The 21,523-nt window shown below is 48.4% G+C and overlaps 8 protein-coding genes across 8 annotated transcripts; 4 read left to right on the top strand and 4 right to left on the bottom strand.

The window, feature by feature from the left end:
- Positions 1-20: 20 nt before the first annotated feature.
- On the bottom strand, positions 21-3,035 carry LACBIDRAFT_188456 (acetylglutamate kinase ARG6; the record flags this gene model as incomplete). The annotated part of the gene is made up of 7 exons (XM_001875719.1): positions 21-74; positions 128-175; positions 233-804; positions 879-2,046; positions 2,097-2,488; positions 2,543-2,828; positions 2,883-3,035. The coding sequence occupies 7 exons, from the start codon at positions 3,033-3,035 to the stop codon at positions 21-23; spliced, it is 2,673 nt and encodes an 890-aa protein (XP_001875754.1).
- Positions 3,036-3,788: 753 nt separating this feature from the next.
- On the top strand, positions 3,789-5,242 carry LACBIDRAFT_230911 (uncharacterized protein; the record flags this gene model as incomplete). The annotated part of the gene is made up of 7 exons (XM_001876140.1): positions 3,789-3,923; positions 3,985-4,196; positions 4,249-4,453; positions 4,538-4,666; positions 4,713-4,767; positions 4,826-5,002; positions 5,073-5,242. Coding segments are annotated over 7 exons (1,083 nt in total), but the record flags the coding sequence as incomplete, so codon positions are not given.
- Positions 5,243-5,412: 170 nt separating this feature from the next.
- Positions 5,413-7,410, bottom strand: ALG11 (mannosyltransferase; the record flags this gene model as incomplete). Its single annotated transcript, XM_001875718.1, has 9 exons — positions 5,413-5,594; positions 5,650-5,731; positions 5,785-5,907; positions 5,971-6,151; positions 6,212-6,499; positions 6,551-6,734; positions 6,790-6,961; positions 7,023-7,158; positions 7,220-7,410. The coding sequence occupies 9 exons, from the start codon at positions 7,408-7,410 to the stop codon at positions 5,413-5,415; spliced, it is 1,539 nt and encodes a 512-aa protein (XP_001875753.1).
- A 2,321-nt stretch (positions 7,411-9,731) lies between these two features.
- LACBIDRAFT_308913 (uncharacterized protein) lies at positions 9,732-11,238 on the top strand (the record flags this gene model as incomplete). The annotated part of the gene is made up of 9 exons (XM_001876139.1): positions 9,732-9,768; positions 9,824-9,846; positions 9,897-9,920; positions 9,973-10,084; positions 10,139-10,192; positions 10,242-10,623; positions 10,672-10,828; positions 10,881-11,060; positions 11,122-11,238. The coding sequence occupies 9 exons, from the start codon at positions 9,732-9,734 to the stop codon at positions 11,236-11,238; spliced, it is 1,086 nt and encodes a 361-aa protein (XP_001876174.1).
- A 394-nt stretch (positions 11,239-11,632) lies between these two features.
- On the top strand, positions 11,633-12,866 carry LACBIDRAFT_245369 (delta 15-fatty acid desaturase protein; the record flags this gene model as incomplete). The annotated part of the gene is made up of 5 exons (XM_001876138.1): positions 11,633-11,704; positions 11,763-12,041; positions 12,095-12,207; positions 12,257-12,536; positions 12,585-12,866. Coding segments are annotated over 5 exons (1,026 nt in total), but the record flags the coding sequence as incomplete, so codon positions are not given.
- Positions 12,867-13,123: 257 nt separating this feature from the next.
- LACBIDRAFT_308911 (D-aspartate oxidase) lies at positions 13,124-14,647 on the top strand (the record flags this gene model as incomplete). Its single annotated transcript, XM_001876137.1, has 8 exons — positions 13,124-13,178; positions 13,234-13,352; positions 13,407-13,452; positions 13,510-13,652; positions 13,702-14,100; positions 14,158-14,192; positions 14,244-14,486; positions 14,539-14,647. The coding sequence occupies 8 exons, from the start codon at positions 13,124-13,126 to the stop codon at positions 14,645-14,647; spliced, it is 1,149 nt and encodes a 382-aa protein (XP_001876172.1).
- A 230-nt stretch (positions 14,648-14,877) lies between these two features.
- On the bottom strand, positions 14,878-17,343 carry LACBIDRAFT_182815 (carotenoid ester lipase precursor; the record flags this gene model as incomplete). The annotated part of the gene is made up of 15 exons (XM_001875717.1): positions 14,878-15,183; positions 15,241-15,278; positions 15,335-15,585; positions 15,641-15,692; positions 15,750-15,855; positions 15,912-16,179; positions 16,237-16,306; positions 16,365-16,430; positions 16,481-16,488; positions 16,543-16,617; positions 16,676-16,703; positions 16,760-16,772; positions 16,823-16,887; positions 16,940-17,130; positions 17,183-17,343. 15 exons carry the CDS (start codon positions 17,341-17,343, stop codon positions 14,941-14,943), a joined length of 1,635 nt encoding a protein of 544 aa, XP_001875752.1. The 3' UTR covers positions 14,878-14,940.
- Positions 17,344-18,168: 825 nt separating this feature from the next.
- LACBIDRAFT_245054 (acid trehalase) lies at positions 18,169-21,174 on the bottom strand (the record flags this gene model as incomplete). Its single annotated transcript, XM_001875716.1, has 16 exons — positions 18,169-18,396; positions 18,448-18,513; positions 18,604-18,664; positions 18,717-18,826; positions 19,034-19,070; positions 19,127-19,335; positions 19,382-19,512; positions 19,563-19,670; positions 19,725-19,820; positions 19,874-20,000; positions 20,053-20,121; positions 20,171-20,205; positions 20,257-20,412; positions 20,465-20,778; positions 20,831-20,898; positions 20,950-21,174. 16 exons carry the CDS (start codon positions 21,172-21,174, stop codon positions 18,169-18,171), a joined length of 2,040 nt encoding a protein of 679 aa, XP_001875751.1.
- Between the last annotated feature and the right edge of the window lie 349 nt (positions 21,175-21,523).

Raw genomic sequence — 21,523 nt, 5'->3', positions numbered from 1 at the left:
TATAGTACATCCTTCCTCCATCATTTCAAAGGAATACCAGCAAACTCATCATATCCTAAAGCTAGATTCAAATTCTTCCGCAAAGTCAGTATCCTGAGCCAACGAGCAACAGACAAGGATATCATACCTGCAAACATTGGGTTGCGGCTCCCTTCAACAGGTTATCAAGACCACCCTACAAAAAACGCGAAAGTCAGTAGGTGCACAACGCAAGATGTGCCATAGAACGCACCACGATGACAACCCTATCGCCATCACTGTGCACCTGGAACCCGCCAACAGTCCAAGAATGTTTACATTCCACATCCTTCAACTCCGGCACAGCCTTTTGAATCTTAATCAATCCCTCGCCCGCGTACTTTTTCTCAAACAACTGAACCACCTCCTTCGCCGTCATCTTCCCTTTCAACGGTATCGAGACCGTCGAAAGGATGCCACTGAACCATGGTGTCACAGCAGGGATAAAAGCAATTTTGAAAGCACTCCCCCCGGGTGTAGACTTTAGAAGCTGAGAAAGGTGATATCCAGCTTCCCGCTCGTGAATATGATCTGTCAGCGAGTAGGCCTTGATGCCTCTTCCAAGGCTCTCCGGAGTCACTTTTGGGACACTTATCGGTCTACCGTCAGCGTCATTGGCCATAACGGTCCCTGCGCCACTGTATCCTGATAGCCCAAAAACGGTAGGCAGTGTTCCGGGTTTGATGTGATCAACGAGAGGTGCAATGAGCAGTTGCGCTGAGGTGGCGTAGCATCCGGGGTTGGAGATCCTCTTCGAACTTCGAATGATATCGCGGCCGTAAAGTTCTGACATTCAAACACAAAAACAAGATAGTACATTCATTGAATTCAAGTTACATTGGATCACGAAGAAGCCTCACCCGGAAGACCGTACGTCCACCCCTTCTCAAACCTGTAATCTGCGCTGAGATCAACCACGACGCTACCCTCCCCTGTCTTGCGCTCCTTGGCGCCACGGTCAATGGCATCCACAAAGGGCTTGCAAACGCCATTCGGTAGCGCCATCACCCAAGCATCAACCTCACCTGACTTCTCGAGACCCTCAACATCCTGAGGAGAGAGGTTGGAGTAAGTAACTGGGGTCTTGGTATATCCATCAAGAGGGTATCCAGCGAGCTGCCTGGAGGAGACATGGCTGAGGTGAAGGTAGGGATGTGCGGAGAGGAGAGTTGTAAGAGCTTGCCCAGTGAACCCGCGAGCCCCAATCAAGCCAAGCTGCTTGGGCTCCGTTGAAGGAGTCGGCGCAGCTGCAGTAGCGTACCCTCGAGATGAACCGGGGAGATTGCTCAAAGAGCGTCTAGCCATCGTGGAGAATGCGCGAGTGCCCGTTGGCGTGGTGACTAATCGATGAGGAGGCGCTGATGGCCCAACTGGAAGGAAGGATCGCTCAATCCTTCCTTTGGCTTCATAGTCCTTGATGATTTTCTCGACCTCCGCGACATCCTGTACCCCATACCAGAACAGGCTCTTTCCTGCCCTGGTAAAGCTTCCGTCAGCGCGCTCGAAGTGCCACGCCCGGTTTTCATCGTCAGCTGGTGCAGTCCAGAAGAGCTTGCGATGATCCTTTTTAATAGCGGTGAAAACGTTGTCCATGACATTGTTTAAGACCCCGCCTCGAGACGAGAGCATTTTGGTCATGACAGGAACTTCGCCCTCGGGATGGGAGACAATGGCCACAACATCCAAAGGCTCATCTCCGTAGACGCTGTATGGAGTCTTCTTCAGATCGCTGAGAACACCAGTGACACTCTGGAATCCAGCAAGAACTTCTGGATCACGGTCGTGAACGACCTGACGGAAACGATCTGCACCAATCTTCTCAATATTATCGTGTTTGAAGAGTTTGTACCCTCGTCGGATGAGGGTCCCAGCACCACTGTCAGTGAACAACTCCTTCTGGAGAGACGAGGCTGAGATAACAGCGACAGAGGATGAGCGAGGAAGGTGATCAAGGAGTTCTTTGAACTCCCTAAGCTTAAGCTTGGTTCCGTACTTGACCCAAGGCTCCTTCATCAATGTGTCGTATTCCTGCAAATGTCGGGTCAGCCGATCGTCCACATACTTAGGAAATGGCGAACCTCGTCTAGATTAATGACATCCAGTTTTTCCCCAGTGACGCCATGGAACAAGCCACCCTTGTCGTTCAAAAAGACAATCTTCATGGGTTCAAGCTCCTTGGCTAACTCGCCCGCAGCGATGTCAGCATTGACGTTGAGAATTTGACCATCAGCGGACTCCGCTAGACTGGTGAGAATAGGGAGAGCTCCAGCACGGATAGAAGCCTCTATGGGCCTCTTGTCAACCTTCGTGATCTTTCCGACAAGTTTGTATTTATCCTTATCCAGATATTCAGCAGTGAAGACTCCCGAAGTGATGGGGCGTGCACGGGTCCCGAGCTTTTCCAGTGCAGACACAATCTTCAAATTCTCTTCCAAGAATACTCGTCGTGCGATTTCAAGAGTCTTGGCATCTGTTACGGAGCGTTCAGCGACTCGAGACTAGACCGCGTCATTGTGAGACGAACCAGTAACCCGTATGCCATCGATGTAGTCTGGAACAACACCCTCCCGCTCCATTATATCGTTGAGTTGGGGTCCAGCACCATGGAGTACCACCGGGTAGAGCCCCACTCGGTAAAGGAAACTCAAACTAAGGGCTAATTCGTCCAAGTCTGCAAGGACAGCCCCTCCAACCTTGATTACTGCAAACTTGGCAGGCTGGGAAGGGTGTGACGATGATGAGAAGATGCGGAGGTGGCGTTCAACCTCCCGCTTGGTACCAATAGAGTATAGCAAACGGGTAATGGTATCCTACGAAAGAGATCAAGTTGGTTTTCAGCCAATTTACGAAAGAAACCCACGTACCCGATCGGTTTGAGCGACAGACTGTATACCCCGAACTGAGGTGTTGTCCCTCCGTCGAACAGCTTGAACCGCACCTTGACGTTGGCCGGCTACGACGATAGCTCGCGTTGCGCCTCTGGCAGTGAGGCGGGTAGCCGTTCTGACAGCCAACATTTCGTCAGTTGTGGTGCGAGTGGAAGGCTTAGGGTGGAGAATAAAACTTTGCGACGATTTGCCCACGGACTTCCTAATTTATACAACACTGACTCACAGCAAAACTCCAGACTCTTACAGGGCTCATCATAACCTTCTGGCAAGAAAATTTTCAAAGTCCACAACTTTTGCTGTTGGCTAGGCTATGTTTTCGGTTTCTGGCTCCCGACAGAAGACCAATTGCAATAAACCCGCACTCCGATGTCGAGTTCATCAGGTGACAGTTAGCTTTCGCAAATGGGTGACTTCCCGTAGCACAAACCGACGGGATCTAGACAGATCTAGACTCATCCTGATTAACCTTCGAATGTCGACGAATTCGTCTTGAATTTTTCTGCATCCTCATATGCTTCATGCTTACAAGTTCTGAATTCAAGAGTGAATGTATGGTGCAGGACCAAGATAGAACGGCATTTTCTCGTGGCAAGCCACCATGGAAGGAACTTGTAGAACCCAACGGCGATCGGCTTCCATTTTACCGCTTTCCGAAATACTCCTATCTACACTGCGCTCAATGGTTGAACTACCCATCTCGAGCGAAAATCCATGGAGCACCTACATGGTAGAGGTCTATAGTAGTCGTCGGGCGCCGCAACCGTTGGGCACTGTTGTCTTTGAGGAGATTGAAGAAAAGGCTCGGCGGAAACTCAAGGATTACCCTGGTGTGTTGCAATGGTCGTCTAAAGGATCAATATTGGTATTGGACACTCATCTCTCGCTCTAGGCGCCTTCCTGTACGCCTATGGAAGCGCAGGTACCAATTCAACTTATCGTGCAAATCAACGTGCCTTTCAGAAGTTTGGGATTATTCCTCGTATGCTAGTGAACGCGACCCGTCGCAGCCTTGAGGTCGGTGAACTCTCAACCAACCCCGCGTTTTATCAGGATCTCATTAATACTGATGATATAGACGACGATCTTTGGCGTCACCCACCCATCACCTATACTTGTGGCCCCCATTGGAGTACAGGCAATCTTTGCCGAAGAAGCGGAACTTAATCCCGCCAGAGCAGCGGGAAAGCTGAAGATTCCCTTCATTCTCAGTACGGCGGCCAGTCGTACTATCGAGGAAGTTGCAGAGGCGAATGGCCCAGATAGTCATCGATGGTTTCAGTTATACTGGTAGACGCCATTGTTCTTTCTCTCTCCAATTACCCTAACTATACATCGTTAGGCCAAGAACAAACGACGTTACACTCTCATTACTTAATCGAGCAAAAGCAAGTGGGTATAAAGCCCTCGTCGTCACACTTGACACCATGGGCCTCGGTTGGCGCCCCCACGACCTTGCAACGGCTTACATGCCTTTCGCCCATGGGGTCGGTATTCAAGTTGGCAAATCCGATCCAGTCTTCATGGCGCGATATGGGAAACAGCCAGTGACGGACGAGCACCCCGAGTTTCCTTACGATGACGAGCACATGGATGAACTCTTTACTTCTGGGGACCCGAAAGCTATTGAGGGTGTTTTCTTTGGGAGGGAGTGGCTCAAAGAAGCCAACTCGGGGCTATATCGTGATTGGGAGGACCTCAGGTTTTTGAGGGATAACTGGGAGGGACCCTTGGTGCTCAAAGGGATCCAAAGCGTTCATGTGCGTTCGTTTTACTGGGGTTATAATAATCTTATCTTCGGCACAGGATGCGGAGAAAGCTCTTGAGTATGGCGTCAATGGCATTATTGTCTCTAACCATGGTAAGTATATTACAGTGATACACATCATCGGATCTCAGTTATGCTCACATTCATTTAGGAGGTCGCCAAGTCGACGGGGCCATACCTTCTCTTTATGCGCTTGAAACGATAATGATGTCAACAAAGATCAAGGAGGCGCAGCAGAGCGGGACGTTGACCATCTTGTTTGATTCCGGAATCCGTACCGGAAGTGACATCTTCAAAGCTATAGCATTAGGCGCTCAAGCGGTCCTCAGTGAGTTTTCCCACTCCATCTCAATGCTCAACAAACGCTGATGATTGACTCCATTGCTTGTTTATGTAAGTCGGCCGACCGTGGTTATATGGCTCGATCGTTGGAGGCCAAGCTGGTGTGGAGCAAGTGCTCAAACATACCTTGGCGGACTTGGACAACACGCTGGGCTTGGCTGGGTACACATGCTTGAGGGAAATCCAAGGCAAGGGCGAGGCGGTCATCGCTAAACTTGACCTTTAGGGGCTCTATGTTACGTCTTGCGCGACTGCTACATACACATGGAACAAATGGAAATCAATCAGCATTCAATACCTTATTGTAATATGAACACCTGCAGATGCGCACCAAGGACCACCTGAGAACGAAGAAAAATGAGAGAAAAGTTTCTATTCAATCATTTATTCATGCCATCATTGAGGTAACCACGTCCGCCAACCACTGGCATTCCACCCCTTCTCAAACTCTTCTTCCGAAAAGCGTTGCACAGCCCATGTCCTCGTTCGCATCCTAAGTGTCAATTCCTCTTCGGAATCGAGCGTCAGAGCAGTCTGTAAAGCGCCCGCGAATTCTTCCGGTGTAGCTGCGTGATAGCCTTAGAATGTTGGTCAGTGAACGTGTATGAGCTATGACATGACATAGTTAAAAACCTGTTCGCTCTCCGTTGAACGGGATTATGATATCTTTCAAAGGTCCTCCCGACGCATGTGCTACTGGTATGACGCCTGCGGCCTATATTGACGTAACGTCAGGAGAGAATTTGAAAATATGTCAAAGGCACGTGCCATAAATTCAACGACGTTGATCCCAAAATGCTCGTCCACCATCGTACTGAGCCCGATGCTTGCGGAGGATAGCCATTTTAGAACAGTTGGATACGGAGCATTCACGACAAATTCAACGTGCTCCTGCAAAAGATAAGAGATAGCGGGTCAGTAAGATCCGTGAAGTTGTTGACGGGGCACACAGACGTGAATGCCAAGTTCAACAGCGAGTTTGCGAAGACTTTCGACTCGGGATTCGTCGCCTGCATTTCGGCTACCGCCGACCAACACCAATTTGACGTCGTTTGTAGATTGCGACTTATACTCCGGGTGCTCTTTCAAAAGTAGTTGGAATGCATGCAATTGAGCTGCATGGTCCTTTTCTGGACTAGTAGCATTGGAAATTGGTCGCGTAAATAACGAAATATATTTTATAGTAAAAACGCACCGGAACTGGGCCACACTCAAGATAACGCGTTTTCGGCCTTCAAGCGGAAATGCGGCTATCTCGCGAGTATCACAAGGCGGATAAACAATCCTAGCACCCTCAGGTGCGCCATTGGTATTGAATGACGTGGTGAATAACAACAGCGGGAGCAAGATAACCGAGTCAAGGATGGGATCCGACCGTTTCAAGATAGCATCTACGTGATCCTTAGTCCATGACGAGTTTACCATGAGAAATGATGCGGTCCGCAGGGAGAACGCGTAGAAATACATGAATGTGCGATAGTACCTGAGACTATGTGAGCAATTCAGAACAAAATTGAGAAATTTGCAATTTTACAAGAGTTTTCCTTGGCTTAAAATCGCTGAAGATGAGATGGCGCTAGTGTTTGTGTGCCATTGCTTTCTCGATTTGATGCGGGCAAGCATATCAGTACTTATTGTCGGGTAATGCACGTACGCGCCGACCGGAATACGGCCAAGAAGAGAAACTACATGAAATGTAAACGCGTAGCCCATAGTGTCTGCAAAATAGGTATGGCTGAGTCAGGAGAAATCTGTCAGAGAGATAGTGCCAACCAATGTATAGGTCAGGGATAAGCTTGGACATAGCCTCCCAGGCGAGGAACATGGATCCAATGCTCTGACCAACAAGAGTGAAGCGAGGCCAAGTCGAATCCTCGACATAGTATCGCGTATCCAAGAACACGAAATGGAGCAGGGTTGGGTCCAAGGCTATGTCGAATCTCGCCTGGCAAACGCACAGCCCTCATATAGAAGATTCTCTTGATTAATTCGAGGGCAATGCTCACCTTTACTTTGTCGATGATGTTCTCCTTCCTCACGTCGTTATCTCCGCTGTAAACGACACTAACGACATCAGGGTCAGTTCGTTGCATGGCGGCAATGGCTGTCCACAGAACCCGTTCACCACCACCCCCAGCATTGCTTTAGTAATCTAAGTAGTATCAGAGAGCACAGCACGATGATTTTTTTGAAATTTACTCACCAGTAGGGATGAAAAAACCCAACTAAACGTTTCTTCTCCTCACGATTGTGCCCAAGATGTTCCAAGATTTCTGCCCGTTTTGCCTCATTAACTGACCGCAACCTCCAACCGTAGATTTGCAGCAGCAGCCATAAACTAATATAAACCAGAGGGGATAAAATGAGGGTATAGGCTGTAAGGAAAGCCCCCATGGTGGTGGGAGAAGGAGGGTTAGGGTTGTAGACAGGGGCGGCGATGTTCTTCCACATTCACAATTTTTGCTCGTCAGATGAAAGCTCAAGAGCGCTCAAGCCTCAGAGTCACCTGGAACTCTTTCAAACGTTTTCTGAGGATGATTGAATGGAATAACATCGGAGCATCGGGCTATAGGCTTGAAACGGTGATATTCCTCCATTTTTCCCAACTCACATCTTTTATTATAGCCGCCAGTCTAAGGCCCTTTGAAATAGACGCCGCCTCATGCATCAGACCGCATTCTGGCATATAAGTACGGACAGCCAACGGAAGTACCCCCGGTGATTGTATGTCGACACCCACATAATTTAAATCCGAATTGGCCTTCATCGCAAAACTTGAATTGATGGATCATCCACGTTCCTCATACACCGTTTAGGTCGTTTCCCATGCAGACCTTGGTACCGGTTCACTTCTGACCACCCTTTTGGCAACGTCGATATGGACTGTATGAACATCCGTGGGTCATGTGCGATTCACACACCCAAACATGCGTCCAAGAGGAACCCTTCACCCCGTTTTTGATGTACCGATGATTCGTTTAGCGCCGCGCAGTGCGCACTCCCATAGCGCCAATGCCCTTCTGCCATCTAGATTCCTTCGCCTCGAGTGGCTTCTTCCAATTGAACACGATGTGTTTTTCATTCCGCCAATCCCGTATCAGATAATTTTGGTGCGAAACTCTGTCTATTTAGCTAGGAAACGCGCAGCCCTTTTCTTTCTTCACCCCTCCATCAACGGTGGCGAAGCCCTGTTCCGTTTTGTTTCCGAGGCTGCAGGAAGCACTCGTTAGCCCCCCCAGTCTATCACTACTATGTGGCAACCTAACATCTCCAATTCTTCACAGGTCCCTCTGCATCTTCCAAGCCGCTGTCGTATCAGTTCTGGCGTGTTGTAAACCAAGTGCACTCAGGTACCCTTGCACCTTCCGTTATCATATCCTTACTATCAAGAGCCTCTCCCGTTATAAAATCAACTACATTTTTGCGCCACCTGCGTCGTCACCCAACCATACAACGCCCCACCCCGCCTTTCTCTGGATGAACAGCGCTTGCGTACAACGTGCTTTTCTCTTGATCCTTTTGCCTTTCGTCGCTGTCGCCCTTCCCTTCGCCACCACTGAAAAGTCCAGTGCTGATGATGCTGATGTCATTTTCATGACCCTTATCAAGAGGGACGCCCCTCCACCCAATCCTCCTGAACGCCTCAGCGGTGAAGTCATCAAGTATATTATCGTCTTCAGCAGTATGTTGCACTGTCATTCGCGCACTTTTTGTACTGACGCCTATTTGCTATAATCAGTCCTATTCGTCCTCCTTCTTGGGGCACTCTATTGGCTGAGGAAGACTAGATGGGCGGATCGCGCCCCTCGTCAACCCACGAGAATTGTTGTGGTACCTACCACTACCCCCGGCAGTTCTAGGCCGAATTTGTTCCTCTTCGCACCTCGAGGACGAGAAGATCCTTCTCTCCGTGGTAGCCCTCGTGGGTCTACCCAACAAACTCACAGCGCTGAAGAGCATTCTCAACACTCCGCGCACTCCATGACCAACATCTCTCAACCCCCACCTGCCTATCATCCTACCGCAGCCACGGTATCTCACGGCTTGCCCAGCAATGTCAGCAATGGCAACGGGGTTTAACCATCTCGCCGCCGCCACCCACAACCAGCATAGCTCCATTTATATCACAGAGCAGATCAGCTCTACATTTATCTAAATGATAGATGGAGAGTTGTTATCACCAAGTCCTCCTCGTTCCATTATTGCCGCCTCGCTTCTACGCCGGATTCTTCGTCTCAGAATGCGCTTTACATCCTACGTTGACTGGTTTCAGAGTGCTCAGTTCGACTCGTCCCTTGATCCAGGTTCACAGACTACCCTGTTCTCGAGAATGCAATCTACCTCCGAGCAAGAACGCCTTGTTCCCTTCATGGGAGTGTGCATTAAACGCGCTCCTTGTGACTTGATGATACAAACTAATTATTAGACACAATACGGACACCTGTGTCTTTTGATGGAAGAAGTAACTAAATGGACATCATAATCTACGGCAATCATTGCTCGTATGTACTTTTATAATCCGGCGTTGTATTACCATAGATCGTAGCAACGTAACACCATCTTTAGCGCTCTCAATATGCAAAATCTTATGCACTCTCCTTGTGAAATCTGTCCTTCATGTTCGTGACAGTGTATACGTGACACAGCGTCACGACCGCAACTTTTCATTAGCATACCTTGACAAAGGCTTGCGACTAGGATATCTTGGGCTCAGAATGACCTCGGTGAATGTGAAGCGGACGGCTTTGGAGGGTGCGTTATGCCCTTTCTTTTCATGAGAACATCTTGTCTGATTGCGTTCTTACAGTTGCGCTCTTCCTGGCATCTCAAGTACGTAGCCTTGTTGGCATTTGCTATAACTCATTGAATATTTATGCAAGGCAGCTTTGTATTATACGATGAAGGTGCATTCGTGACCGAATGCGTCCCCTCAGGCTCGACTTACTCTCTTTCCAGTGGGTAATCGAATCAATAAACCCCGAGAAGAAAGACGAAGCAGTGAAAGCGAAGCAGTTGGAGGCGCTCAAACGGTTAGGACATGCTGAGCTCAAGCTTGACGAATACGAACGTATGTTCCGAGGCCTTTATAAGATAGTTGATAACCAACCTGTCTTCACCACAGGCAAAGTTGCGAACGAAGTTATCCATCCAGATGATATACACGTCAACTTCATGGGTACGTCATTGAACGAATTCTTTTTTTTCGAGCTCACCTTGACACTCAGACATTGGCGGTCTTGACCCCATCATATCCTCCCTTCGGGAGTCCGTCATCTATCCGCTCCTTTACCCCAAGCTCTTCATGTCCTCTTCATCTCTTTTGGGAGCCCCAAAGGGTGTTCTTCTTTTCGGTCCCCCAGGGTGTGGTAAAACCATGCTCGCCAAAGCCTTAGCCAAAGAGTCTGGGGCTACTTTTATCAACATCGCAGCCTCGGTGCTCACCAATAAATGGTATGGCGAATCCAACAAACTCGTAGCTGGTTTGTTTAGTCTCGCGCGGAAAACGCAGCCGAGCATCATCTTCATTGATGAAATTGATTCTTTCCTGAGGGAGAGGACGAAGGGCGATCATGAAGTGACGGGGATGATGAAGGCGGAGTTCATGACGTGCGGCCCTTATCTTTCGCTCCTTAACAACCTGTAATCTTTGGTTAGGCTTTGGGATGGACTACTCTCCGCCACGGACCGAATACTAGTCCTGGGTGCTACGAATCGACCGAATGACATAGATGCGGCAATTCTGCGGCGGATGCCCAAGCGATTTGCGATTGGATTGCCGAATTACGACCAACGGTTAAAGATTCTCTCCCTGGCATGTTCCTTAATATTTTTATTATTAACGTTATTCACAACAGCTTCATTAGATGCTGAAAGACACCAGGCTGTCACCCGATTTTTCGATGACGAGTTTAGCAGAACACACAGAGGGGTTTTCCGGTTCTGATTTGAGGGAGCTGTGTAGAAATGCCGCCATGGTCCCCGTTCGAGAGTACGTACGGAGTTCGTCTGATAATGCAGACTTGTTGGCGAAGGGCCAACTTGAGGTATGTGGCATTCCTTTCTCCTCTTCAGTTGCCAAAATGCTTACTTTTTTGTTTCGAGCAGGGCTTCAATCTGCGGTCGTTAGCATTGGAGGATTTCTTTGCCCATGACGGATCAAGTGTTTTACCACCAGTGGATATTATTGAGGACCGTTCTCGACTTGATGAAACAGACGCGTAGCATCGACCTCCTACATAGATCTACTTACACTACCATCGTATTGAATGCATTTTAATGGATTGTGACTACGAGTAGTGGTTGTGAACATTACATAATAAGCAGCCATCAATACCTGATCGAACGTTTATTCTTAGCTGCTTGGCAGCTGGCAAGGGAATAATATTTGAGCAATATTCTCCCCTCTCTACCCCCATGTCGACCGGTAAATGCACACAGTATTTTCGTTCTGTAATATTCTGATGCACTCACCCCAGATTTCAGCCTCCTTGGAGGCGCAGAGTCCCTCGCGCAGGGTAAGCCAACCTCGGAAGGACGATCGCCGCGACGAACGTTCGCCGCTGCTGAAACGGAAAGCAATCCGTTCGTGTATCCTGCTCCCCCACAGGATCCGAAGGACTTTCTATGGCTGATGACGGAGGAACCGCATCGGACGAGGAGGATGGCGATCATGAAGGCTCATCCTGAGGTACGTCTTGACGTGGCTTTTCGCGTCGTTACGCGTTTTTCAACTCTTCCTTGCACAGGTGACCAAGCTCATGGGTCATGAACCACTCACGAAATACGTTGTACTCCTCGTCGTATCCCTACAAGTTGGTCTCGCAATCTACCTTCGTCATACCTCACCTCTGTCACCATTGTTTATCTTTTGTGCATACGCTATTGGGGGGACGGCCAATCATAACTTGTTTTTGGCGATTCACGAGATAACACACAATCTTGCCTTCAAGAGCATCATACCCAATAAGCTCCTGGCCATTTTCGCAAACTTACCCATTGGCATCCCTTACTCTGCAGCCTTCAAGGTGGGTGTTCTTTGTTGGTTTTCCAGGGTGAAATGCCTTAACGTCTTCTTCAGGGATATCATATTGAGCATCACAAGTTTATGGGTCAGGACAAGATAGATACCGACTTGCCAACAAACTTTGAGCTGATATGCCTCAATAACGTCTTCGGCAAAGTTTTCTTTGCGTTAGTATCTGTGGAACCAAATGATATTCTCCTGCTCACTTTGCTTTAGGACATTTCAGATACTTTTTTACGCCCTCCGACCAGGGTTTGTTCGTGCCCAGCGCTTTTCACGTTGGCACTTTCTCAACTTGCTCGTGGAGGTCATTTTTGACTACATTCTCGTATCCACCTTTGGTGCTCGCCCCCTCATATACTTAATTATGAGCAGTTTCTTCGCTGGTAGCCTACACCCATGCGCTGGCCATTTCATTGCCGAACATTACCTCTGGGACGGTATGGAGCAGGAAACGTTCAGCTACTATGGTCCGTTGAACATATTAGCGTACAACGTGCGTCTTGTTGGGTTTTACGTCCTCCAACCTAATAACATCCTGTAGGTCGGATACCACAACGAGCACCACGATTTTCCGTCAATCGCATGGACTCGACTGCCAGCGCTCCGTGCGCTTGCACCTGAGTTTTACGACAAGATACCATCTCACCCATCATGGCCAATGGTGATTGTCAATTTCATTCGGGATAAGGAAGTAGGCATCTTCGCAAGGGCGAAACGGCTAGGCAAGGGCCGAGTGCTGGACTTCAAGGCGGAACAGAATAATTCTTCAGAGTATACCGCCGTGGCCCACGACGGGTGCTCGGATTCGGATAAAAGCGAGTGATGACTCTGAAGGCTAAGGTGATTGAGGGCACGTTGAAACGTGATAAGGAGGACACTTTTATACCTTATCTACTGATGGACTCTTGCTTGGACACTTTACTTATTATTCGACTAGACACCCAGTTTCTGTATCACTATACCCTTCCACAGCGCTTGCGTAGAGCTGCAGTTGCGTAATTTGTTGGTATCTAACACCAACGCCAAACAAGATAGATACATATCGGCGGCAGCCTGAAAGGGGACTCTCCGCTATGCACCATGGAGCCTTCAAGTTCACCACCGCCGAAGAAAGAAATTATTGTGCTGGGCGCAGGTGAGTAGAGGTGAGTTCCATAGCGTTCAAGTCAGGTTTAGCTAAAGACGGCTAGGCGTAATCGGCCTTACAACGGCCCTTAAGATCCAGCTGCAGGGCGTCTACGACGTTACTATAATTGCCGAAACCCTCCCAAACGATCCCAAGTCAATCAGGTACACCAGTAGTTGGGCAGTATGTTGGGATCCTGTTTGATCCAACGGCCTACTTTTCAACGTTATCTTGTAGGGGGCACACCATGTCTTCAACCATACAGATGATGCCCTGCAGCATGGTAAGCATCCTATTTGTTGAGTATTTCACTTTGACGTCATGGCTTTTTTTTTGCCAGAGTTAGAAGAGATGACTTTCGAAGTCATGTGGACACTCTCGGCCTCTGGAAACGAGGCGGAGGAATGTTTTCTGCGTATACCACAAACGGAATATTTCTTCGATCACACTCCCGAATCTTCCCCGTTGGAGGCATTGCCCAATGTACGACTTTCTTCATCAGACGTTCATCTGGCATTTATCAGCAAATTAGTTTAGACGCCTCGAAGAGAGTGAATTAATCCCAGGCGCAAAATCAGGCGTTTCATTCACCACAGTGACGATAGATGTACCCATCTATCTTAACTATTTGTTCTCGCGTTTTGTTGCCAAAGGCGGAAAACTGATACGCGGATCAGTGCAGCATATCAACCAAATTATCGAGGGCGGCGCAAGTCTCTTCGCTGGGGGCACAGGCGGTAAGCCTCCTGATGCTGTCGTGGTGTGTGTAGGGCTTGGGGCGAGATCCCTAGGTGGGGTCGAGGATAAGGACGTGTACCCCATCAGAGGACAAACCGTGATCGTAAGGGCCCCTTGGGTGAGGTTTGGGAGAACAATAAGTCTTGACGACAAAGGTGCTGTAACTTACATTATTCCTCGAAGGAGCAGCGATGTATGTCATTTTCCTCGGGAAATTTTGCGGCTATATATTCAATTCTTTTTGGTATAGGTTGTTGTCGGTGGTACCAGGGTGCCGAATGACTGGTTCGTCTTTTTATGGAGTTGTATATGATTTGGTGCTAACTTCCCAAGAAGGTACCCAAAACCCAGACCGGAAACATCACGAGATATTCTAGAGCGTGGCTTTGCACTTTGCCCTGAGCTCGCTCCACCAGATGTGCGGGCTGAAAGGGAACCCACTATCGATGATGTTTTGCATCACGTCGTGGGACAGGGTTGTGGCCTGCGTCCCGCCCGTAAAGGCGGGATTAGGCTGGAGATTGATTGGACTGAAGGTGTTGGCGGTAGGGGTAGAGTTCCCCTGATCTATAACTACGGGTGGGTACGCTGCCATCAGTTGACTTCATCGACTTACATCGGCATTTAACAGACATGGCGGTTATGGGTACCAAACATCTTGGGGTGCTGCTGTTAAGGCCTTGCAGTTACTGGAACAAGCGTTACCGGCAGTTGAACGCTCCAAGTCGAACATACATTAGAACGTTGGGGTCAGTCATGTTAGACCATTTGCAAGAGAGGTACGTCAAGCCTGGAATACAGCATCTTTATCTTCTTAAGTATTTTCGTGGACTATGTAATTCTTTGAATGTATGCACAATCTGTAAATGTATGTATGTATTGTCCAGATGCGGGGGAATAGTTGTAAGTAAATATCAATGGAGTCCATCTCCAACTCGAAGCACAGCCAGGAGGGATACGTTGTGCGCGAGATAATTACACAGAGTCAATTTCTTTGTACACGTCCAATGGGTATATAGATCTCGAAGGGGGATTAAATCGGTCTTGCCAGTGTGATTGTCGTCAATATATCCATCCCTTCTTTCCTGAAATTGTCTTGCGTGATAGCTAAAGGAATCAAACCATCTCGAAAAGTCATCAGATTACGGTCCTGGGATGTGTACTGGGGCCACTGCAGCGCGCCTGAGCCATTTGGATCGAGAGTATTCACGAAGCGAATGAGGTAATCGGCCATCTCCCCTCCACCATAAACATCCAAAAGATCGGATGTGTGGAACTAGTTACAAATAAAGTTGAGTTAGAAAAAAGTGGACATCAGCACTTCATCACTCACCGATCCAAGAATCGGTACCACTTTCAATCGCTTATGTACTATACCAGCGTAAAACCAAATGAATGGACATCTGGGAAACTCAATGATTGCTTACCGAATCCCCAAATGTTCTGTTTACCGACAGTATGTTGGAGGAGCCACCGACGCGGAGCTTGGAATACACCGTCTCCGATTATAGCGGAAATCCGTTTGAACTGTGGAGATATTGCATTCAAAATCCCGCTATCAAAGGGCGATCCTTGGGTAATGTCTCGTGGGTAGGCATTGAGAAGCTGATCAAGTTGTTCGTCCGGGGTTCCCACAAAGAAAATGTCTTTCAAGTACGTCTTTACCTGGTCCTCGGATCTGTTCAGGAGATAGTTAGCGGCCATCGTTTCTTACATAACAGAATCCTGCTAACGTGACATTAAGAGTTGAAAGTGAGAATAAGGTTCCTTCGTCGTCGCAATTGCCTGTGCAAAAAAATGTAAATGACTGGCAAGGTTCTGGTAAAATGTCGATCTGTTTACCGATGACGTATGGAATATTCGCAATCTTGCCTTGCTGGACGAGTTTCTGTGGATCTTCGGCCAAGAGCACCCCATCGGTACGTGGAAGCCAGGCAAGGTTGAGAGACTGAGTGGTTTGACGGATAAATATGATTTTGAGGGACACACAACCATGGTGCTGACCTGATAGGAGAAGAGACCCGGCGATTTATTGATAGCGGCTTTGAGGGAAGCATACGGGACCGATCTCAAGCATTGGAGAGTGTCGGCGGCACCTGAGCAACCCGTGTCTGTGACGAGGGAGTCGTAATATTTCTGACCGTGTGTGATGTCTCCGATGGGTATTGGAGCGCCGGATTGCATAAAAGCACCACGGAAAAGTCCTTGTGTGTCGCCGCCATTTGCCAACATGTGCAGGGAAATTGAAATGGCTCCAGCTGATTCTCCCCAGCTGGTCATTTGAGATATTCAGTAGCAGCACCTACGAAGGTTAAATCAACGGCCTCACATTGTGACCTTAGCTGGATCGCCTCCAAATTGGGAGATGTATTTCTGAACCCATCTCAAAGCTTCACGCTCTAAAAAAAAACAGGGCGCTGTTTGGGACCGCATGTAATGAAATTCTGTCGTACTCACGATCATGTAAACCGACATTGGCGACGCCAGCTTCCCCTACTTCTTTGCCTGGTAAAAATCCGAAACCTATTTTTTGCGTCAGAGTTGCTCCTCGGCGGACAAAGCGCAGCCCAAACCTGAGAGTCTAGAAAAGAAGAACAATGACATTTTGATTGGGTCAAGGACCAGGCGTACGCACCTGTAATTCATGCTCACGTAGACCACAGGGGATCCCATAGCGATCGATCGTGAAACAATGATCGCGCCGTCATTCCTAATAACAGCGGGGTGAGATTGGGGTTTAATGAAGCTTTTGCCTTGAAAATACGCACAGTGAAGTGCTGCCAATCTGGAAACCGCCTAGTGGTTCTCCTGGGTCAAACGTAGAACATGTGAAAATGCACAAGGTAGCGTACCTCCGTATATCCACTAAGTCATCTGTCAATTTGGACGGATTGTGCAAAATCATGACGACGTACTACGACAACAGGCAACTTTGACGAGGGTGTGGCGCTTGCAGGTTTAACGACGTTCAAAGTGAGGCCTGATTCCATCATCAGCCCTTCACCATGCGTGAGTGTTAGTGATACACTCACAATCCTCAGAATTAGGAACGATTTTGTTGAACACCGAATTGAGTAGTTGGTTTGAGAATTCGGCCGCAGCACCTTTTACAATGGGCAACGTGAGGGCTTGTTGCATACACGATAGTCCGTAATTAGTGGCATTAAAATTGCTTTGATAGCTAGGTAATGACTGTGGAAGGCGAAAACGAAGGTCACCAACTCTGTAGAACAGATTTAATATTACGAGTTACACCGAGAACTTGTAAAACTTACGGTGGTTGTGCGAAAGGGATACCAAGAAATTTCGATGTCTTTCCCCACGACGTTCCCGATACAGTTGCGCTGTCGAGAGTAACTGTGGGTCCAGCAAGGGGAGCTGCTGCTGAAAAGGCAACGAGATGAAGTAAAAGACCAGTTAGCGCTTGGGCAATCATCCTCTGGTCTTGGGGTTCCCCACACGGGGTGCTGCTATATACTGCGAACGCCGCTGACGAAGGCCATTCACATGGAGTGTAAAATTTTGTTCCTATCTCCACATGGTCGCGCGGTCTTCAGGTTGTAATCAAATTGGCACCTAGATTCCAGAGCGATCGATAAGCAGCAGAAGTTCAAACACGTCTGGTCGCTAGCTTTACCCCATGTTTGGAGTATTATTGAAACCGTTCCGCGCGTCCACGACAATTATAATTTGCAACACTAGGCTAGGACCAATCAAGTGGGAAGTTCGTCGCAGGGTCCTAGCATAAGGAGCCAGAAGGAGCTTCGTTTCTTGGGGTAGATAATCACGCGAAAGACGCCATCCCCAGATTTGTCAGTTACGAAGGACTGGTTTCAGCTTTGCATGTTGGCCTAGAGGTAATTTCGACATCTTTTCAGCAGGCAGGTTTGAATCCGGATGCACCAGGTGGGTCATTGTGGAAAGCTACTGGTTTGAGTACGTAGAAGTTTGGTAGAACTTGAAGATGAAAAGCGTTAAAAACAAGTTAAAAATAACCATCATCAGGCACCACGTGATAGACCTACATAGGTCTTAGGCAACGGTTCGAATTTTTCTTCATCTCAAATTGCTCCTTACAATTATCATAATCAGCCAAGCTTTGCCAAAGCTTGGTGTCCATAAGTAGGGTCCCAGTGTATGGTACGAATCGATGATGGAAAACTTGAATCACAACTGACATTTGATGTCTACGGGTGGGATCTAGTAGGATATTGAGGCGGGATGCCTTCCGCGTAAACTCCATCACCAGGTAACAAACCCACTATAACACAAGATGCGCTACGAGTCCCAAAGCGAGCACTGACAGACCGAGCACTCGAGCGCATGGTTTCCCGAGCACTGCTCCACTTGTCTTTCCACCACCACCGCTAGAAGACGAGCCTGCCGCGAGAGGGCTCGTCAACAAGTCTGGACATTGCGGTGCGGCCAGTACCCCGCCATAGTTGCTCGCCACCCAAAGTACGACACCGTTTGTCCATCCGAAACCAGCCTGGCAATCGAGTAAGATCAGACCGTTCATTGATAGTAATACAGTCCCTACCTGGACGGTATATTCGCCTCCTCGGCCTGCAGAGTCTACATCGACGTTCGAAAACTTCTCAAACATCTGTTTGTAACATAGTCAGTTTCAAAGCTTTTGTTAAAAGGTTTAGGCCGTGATACCCACATTCCCCGTGTTATTCTGGCTCTGAGTAACGTTCAATTCAGCGCCGGAGAGTCTGGGCAAAATGCCAGAAATCGATCCACCAGTTGCATGCCTACGAAGCAACGGCATCAGCATCGAAAATCCTAAACAACACTCCGACGTACCAACTACAAAGCACGCTGGCTATATAGCGATTCGCAAGCTGCCTCTGGAGCGCATGGGCCCAACCCTCGCCAGATGTCGCATTTCCTCCATTGACAACGGTGCCGTTTAGCTTATTGATATCGGCCGAAGGACCAGTAGTCGTCGCGTTAGTAACACCAGTGGTGGTACTGCCGGAAACCGGCTGGCCTGGGAGCTGAGTCTCGGCGATCGCCAGTTGACCGGGGGGAATTGAGTAGAAAGAAGATTGATTAGCAGAATTGGCAGGGAGAGCGTCGGCGGTGAGATTTGTTGGAAGCGAGCGGAGTGCCTGCAACACAATGTATTGGTGTGGAGGCCAGGCATTGGGAGCATCCCTGTAAAGTCATAGTAAGAAAAGTCGCCAAAGTACTGCACTATCATGAATGATCACCATTGAAGTCCTGTATCGATGAAAGTTGTGGGAAAAGTCCCATTATAGCGGTTGAGGACCATATTGACCGAGGAGAAGGCAGCAAAAGCGGACTTGGCGTCAGCCAAGATCTGGTCCGGGATGATGCCATTCCAAAATGGATAGAATGCAGCAACGCTGAAGACGTCGTTTCTCGTGTTTGTGGCGAGATTAAAGTCATAGAAAGCAACCTAGCAAGGTCAGTGTTTGTTGAAAACATGGGAAAGATCGACAAACCTTGCTCGAATCCCAGCAAAGATCGAGTAAACCGCTCTTAAGCGAAGCGGCGGCAGCTTGATGCCTCTGAACTGCGGCCTGATCGGCAGAGGAATTGCCGTAAAGACCAGCCAATAGTAGGTGGTTTTTGTCTAATCAGTGGATGAGTTTGATGTGCCTTTCACACGGTGAGTGAACGTACAAAGGATGCTGTTCAGATCAACCGGAACGGTGCTGCGAACATTCAAATCCCTCAAACCGCCGGTACTATTGATGCCGTGTAGAAACCAACGAACGGTGTAATCCCAACCTGTTGACATGGATCAACATTCGTCCCGTGAAAGTGTAAACCCCCCTTGCTCACCAGTTTCCGCACCACTCGCAAGTTCGGCGTACAATGCTGAGCGTTGAGTCTCATTCAAAGTAGGACCCTGAGCAGCCGCGTTCGCCGTGGTGTAGTCTGTTCCGAGGGTAGCATCAATATCCTGCATACAAGTAAAACTTCAAACGCACCCGTAAGGTAGGATTCTGGACGAGGAGCGGTATTGTTGACGGCATAACGATGCATTGTATATGTTTGATTGGTAAAGGGACTCTTGACGGTCACGGATCGGTTGTCGTCCCACCATTTGAGCTCTTTCTGTGCGTCATTTCAGAAGACAGTATAGGAAAAGGAAAATGGCATTCCTTACCTCTGCTAAAGGTAAAGCACGAGTGAGAATACTGATATCGCCGCTTGCTGTGATATAACGCGCCAACATCTTCACTGAAATAAATAAATGAACAATTTGGGGATGCCGACTTATATACCTGGATGAAAAGAGGCGGCTGAGATCTGTTTAAATCTAGGGGAGACAGTGAGAATAAGAAATGTATTCTTGTAAGAACATGCGTACAATATATCCTTCCTCCGTTTGGGATAAATCCGATGGTATCCAACTCATCCATGAAATTTTGGAGTGTGTCATTGGCGATGTCAAACAGCTCTGATTCAATAAGACCCTCCACGATCCAAAAGCTGTCCCAATAATATTGCTCTCTGAAGCGACCACCTGATCCACAAAAAAATCAACGTGTATCACGGCCATCTTCCAAACAACTTACCAGGTACAACAAAGGTATGATTGAGGGGAATCAGGCTACTCTCACAATCTCCGCTTGATCCACACAAAGTTGACGAGTTGGTTTCTCGAATGAGTTGAGTCCAAAAGCTGTGCACAGTTTGGGAGAACGCCTTGACAAGAGGGTCGGAGACGTTGTTCAAGAAAGATGGGTTGGCATTGAAGTTGGTCAGAGTGAGAGCTTCCAGTTCGAGTCCTTCTCCCTTAAAGTCCGAGTTAAGAAAATTCACAACTTCGCCATATGTGGTCCCGGAAGAGATATTCTGGAAGTCTGCAAGCACTGCTTGTGCGCTTTTGCTGGTGGGCTGATCGCGTGTGAGATGATATGGTAGAGTGCGGGGAGCGCAACTAACATGCCTTGTCCACAATTGTTTTGGGGTCTGCGTACACGTTCGCAATGTTAACCGTTTGAAGTAACTGCCGATGAGTAAGTTCGTGCCGTATTGCGAGAAAGAAAAAAACACAAACCGATCCAGCACAGAAGATTTGAGAAAGACACCAAGCCTGTTTAGGTGGCAAGGCAACTTGAGAAGGCAACGGGGACGCAAGAGGCGACGATGGACTTGGGACAGCCGTAGCAATCGTGGTCGTGGGTGGAGCAGTAGACAATGTGCCGGAGGATGTTGACAAACTGCTTTGTGCGAGAACCGCAGAAAGGAGGAGAGAGGAGAGAGAGAGGCCGACAGCCAACATCATGGGCTCGATGGTTCAAGGACAAGATGCCCGTGCTTTATAGGCGCTAAATGACACCTTCCTGCGAGTGTAGCGGGAAAGGGTCCACATGGTGATGGCCCCACCATCCTTGAATTAATAGTGTAGATCTGTACCACGGTTGACATTGCCTTCCGTACTCGCGGCATGGAGAACCAGATTAGAGCCGGATGGAAAAATAAGAAGTTACGACCATCTGATCAACGACGAATCCATGGGAAGTCGGGATTTGATTGAGAACATGATGATGGTAGGTTGTGAGTAGGTATAGCGCCTTATAGCGCTCTGCGAAGTGTTGCGTTGATTCAGCCTGTTGATCCTCACTTGTTTG

The sequence above is a fragment of the Laccaria bicolor genome, genomic scaffold, assembly GCF_000143565.1.
Source record: "Laccaria bicolor S238N-H82 LACBIscaffold_3 genomic scaffold, whole genome shotgun sequence".
In the NCBI taxonomy this organism is placed as follows: domain Eukaryota; kingdom Fungi; phylum Basidiomycota; class Agaricomycetes; order Agaricales; family Hydnangiaceae; genus Laccaria; species Laccaria bicolor.
Note: the sequence above shows the minus strand (reverse complement) of the source record. Positions and strands in the feature narration are given on the sequence as shown.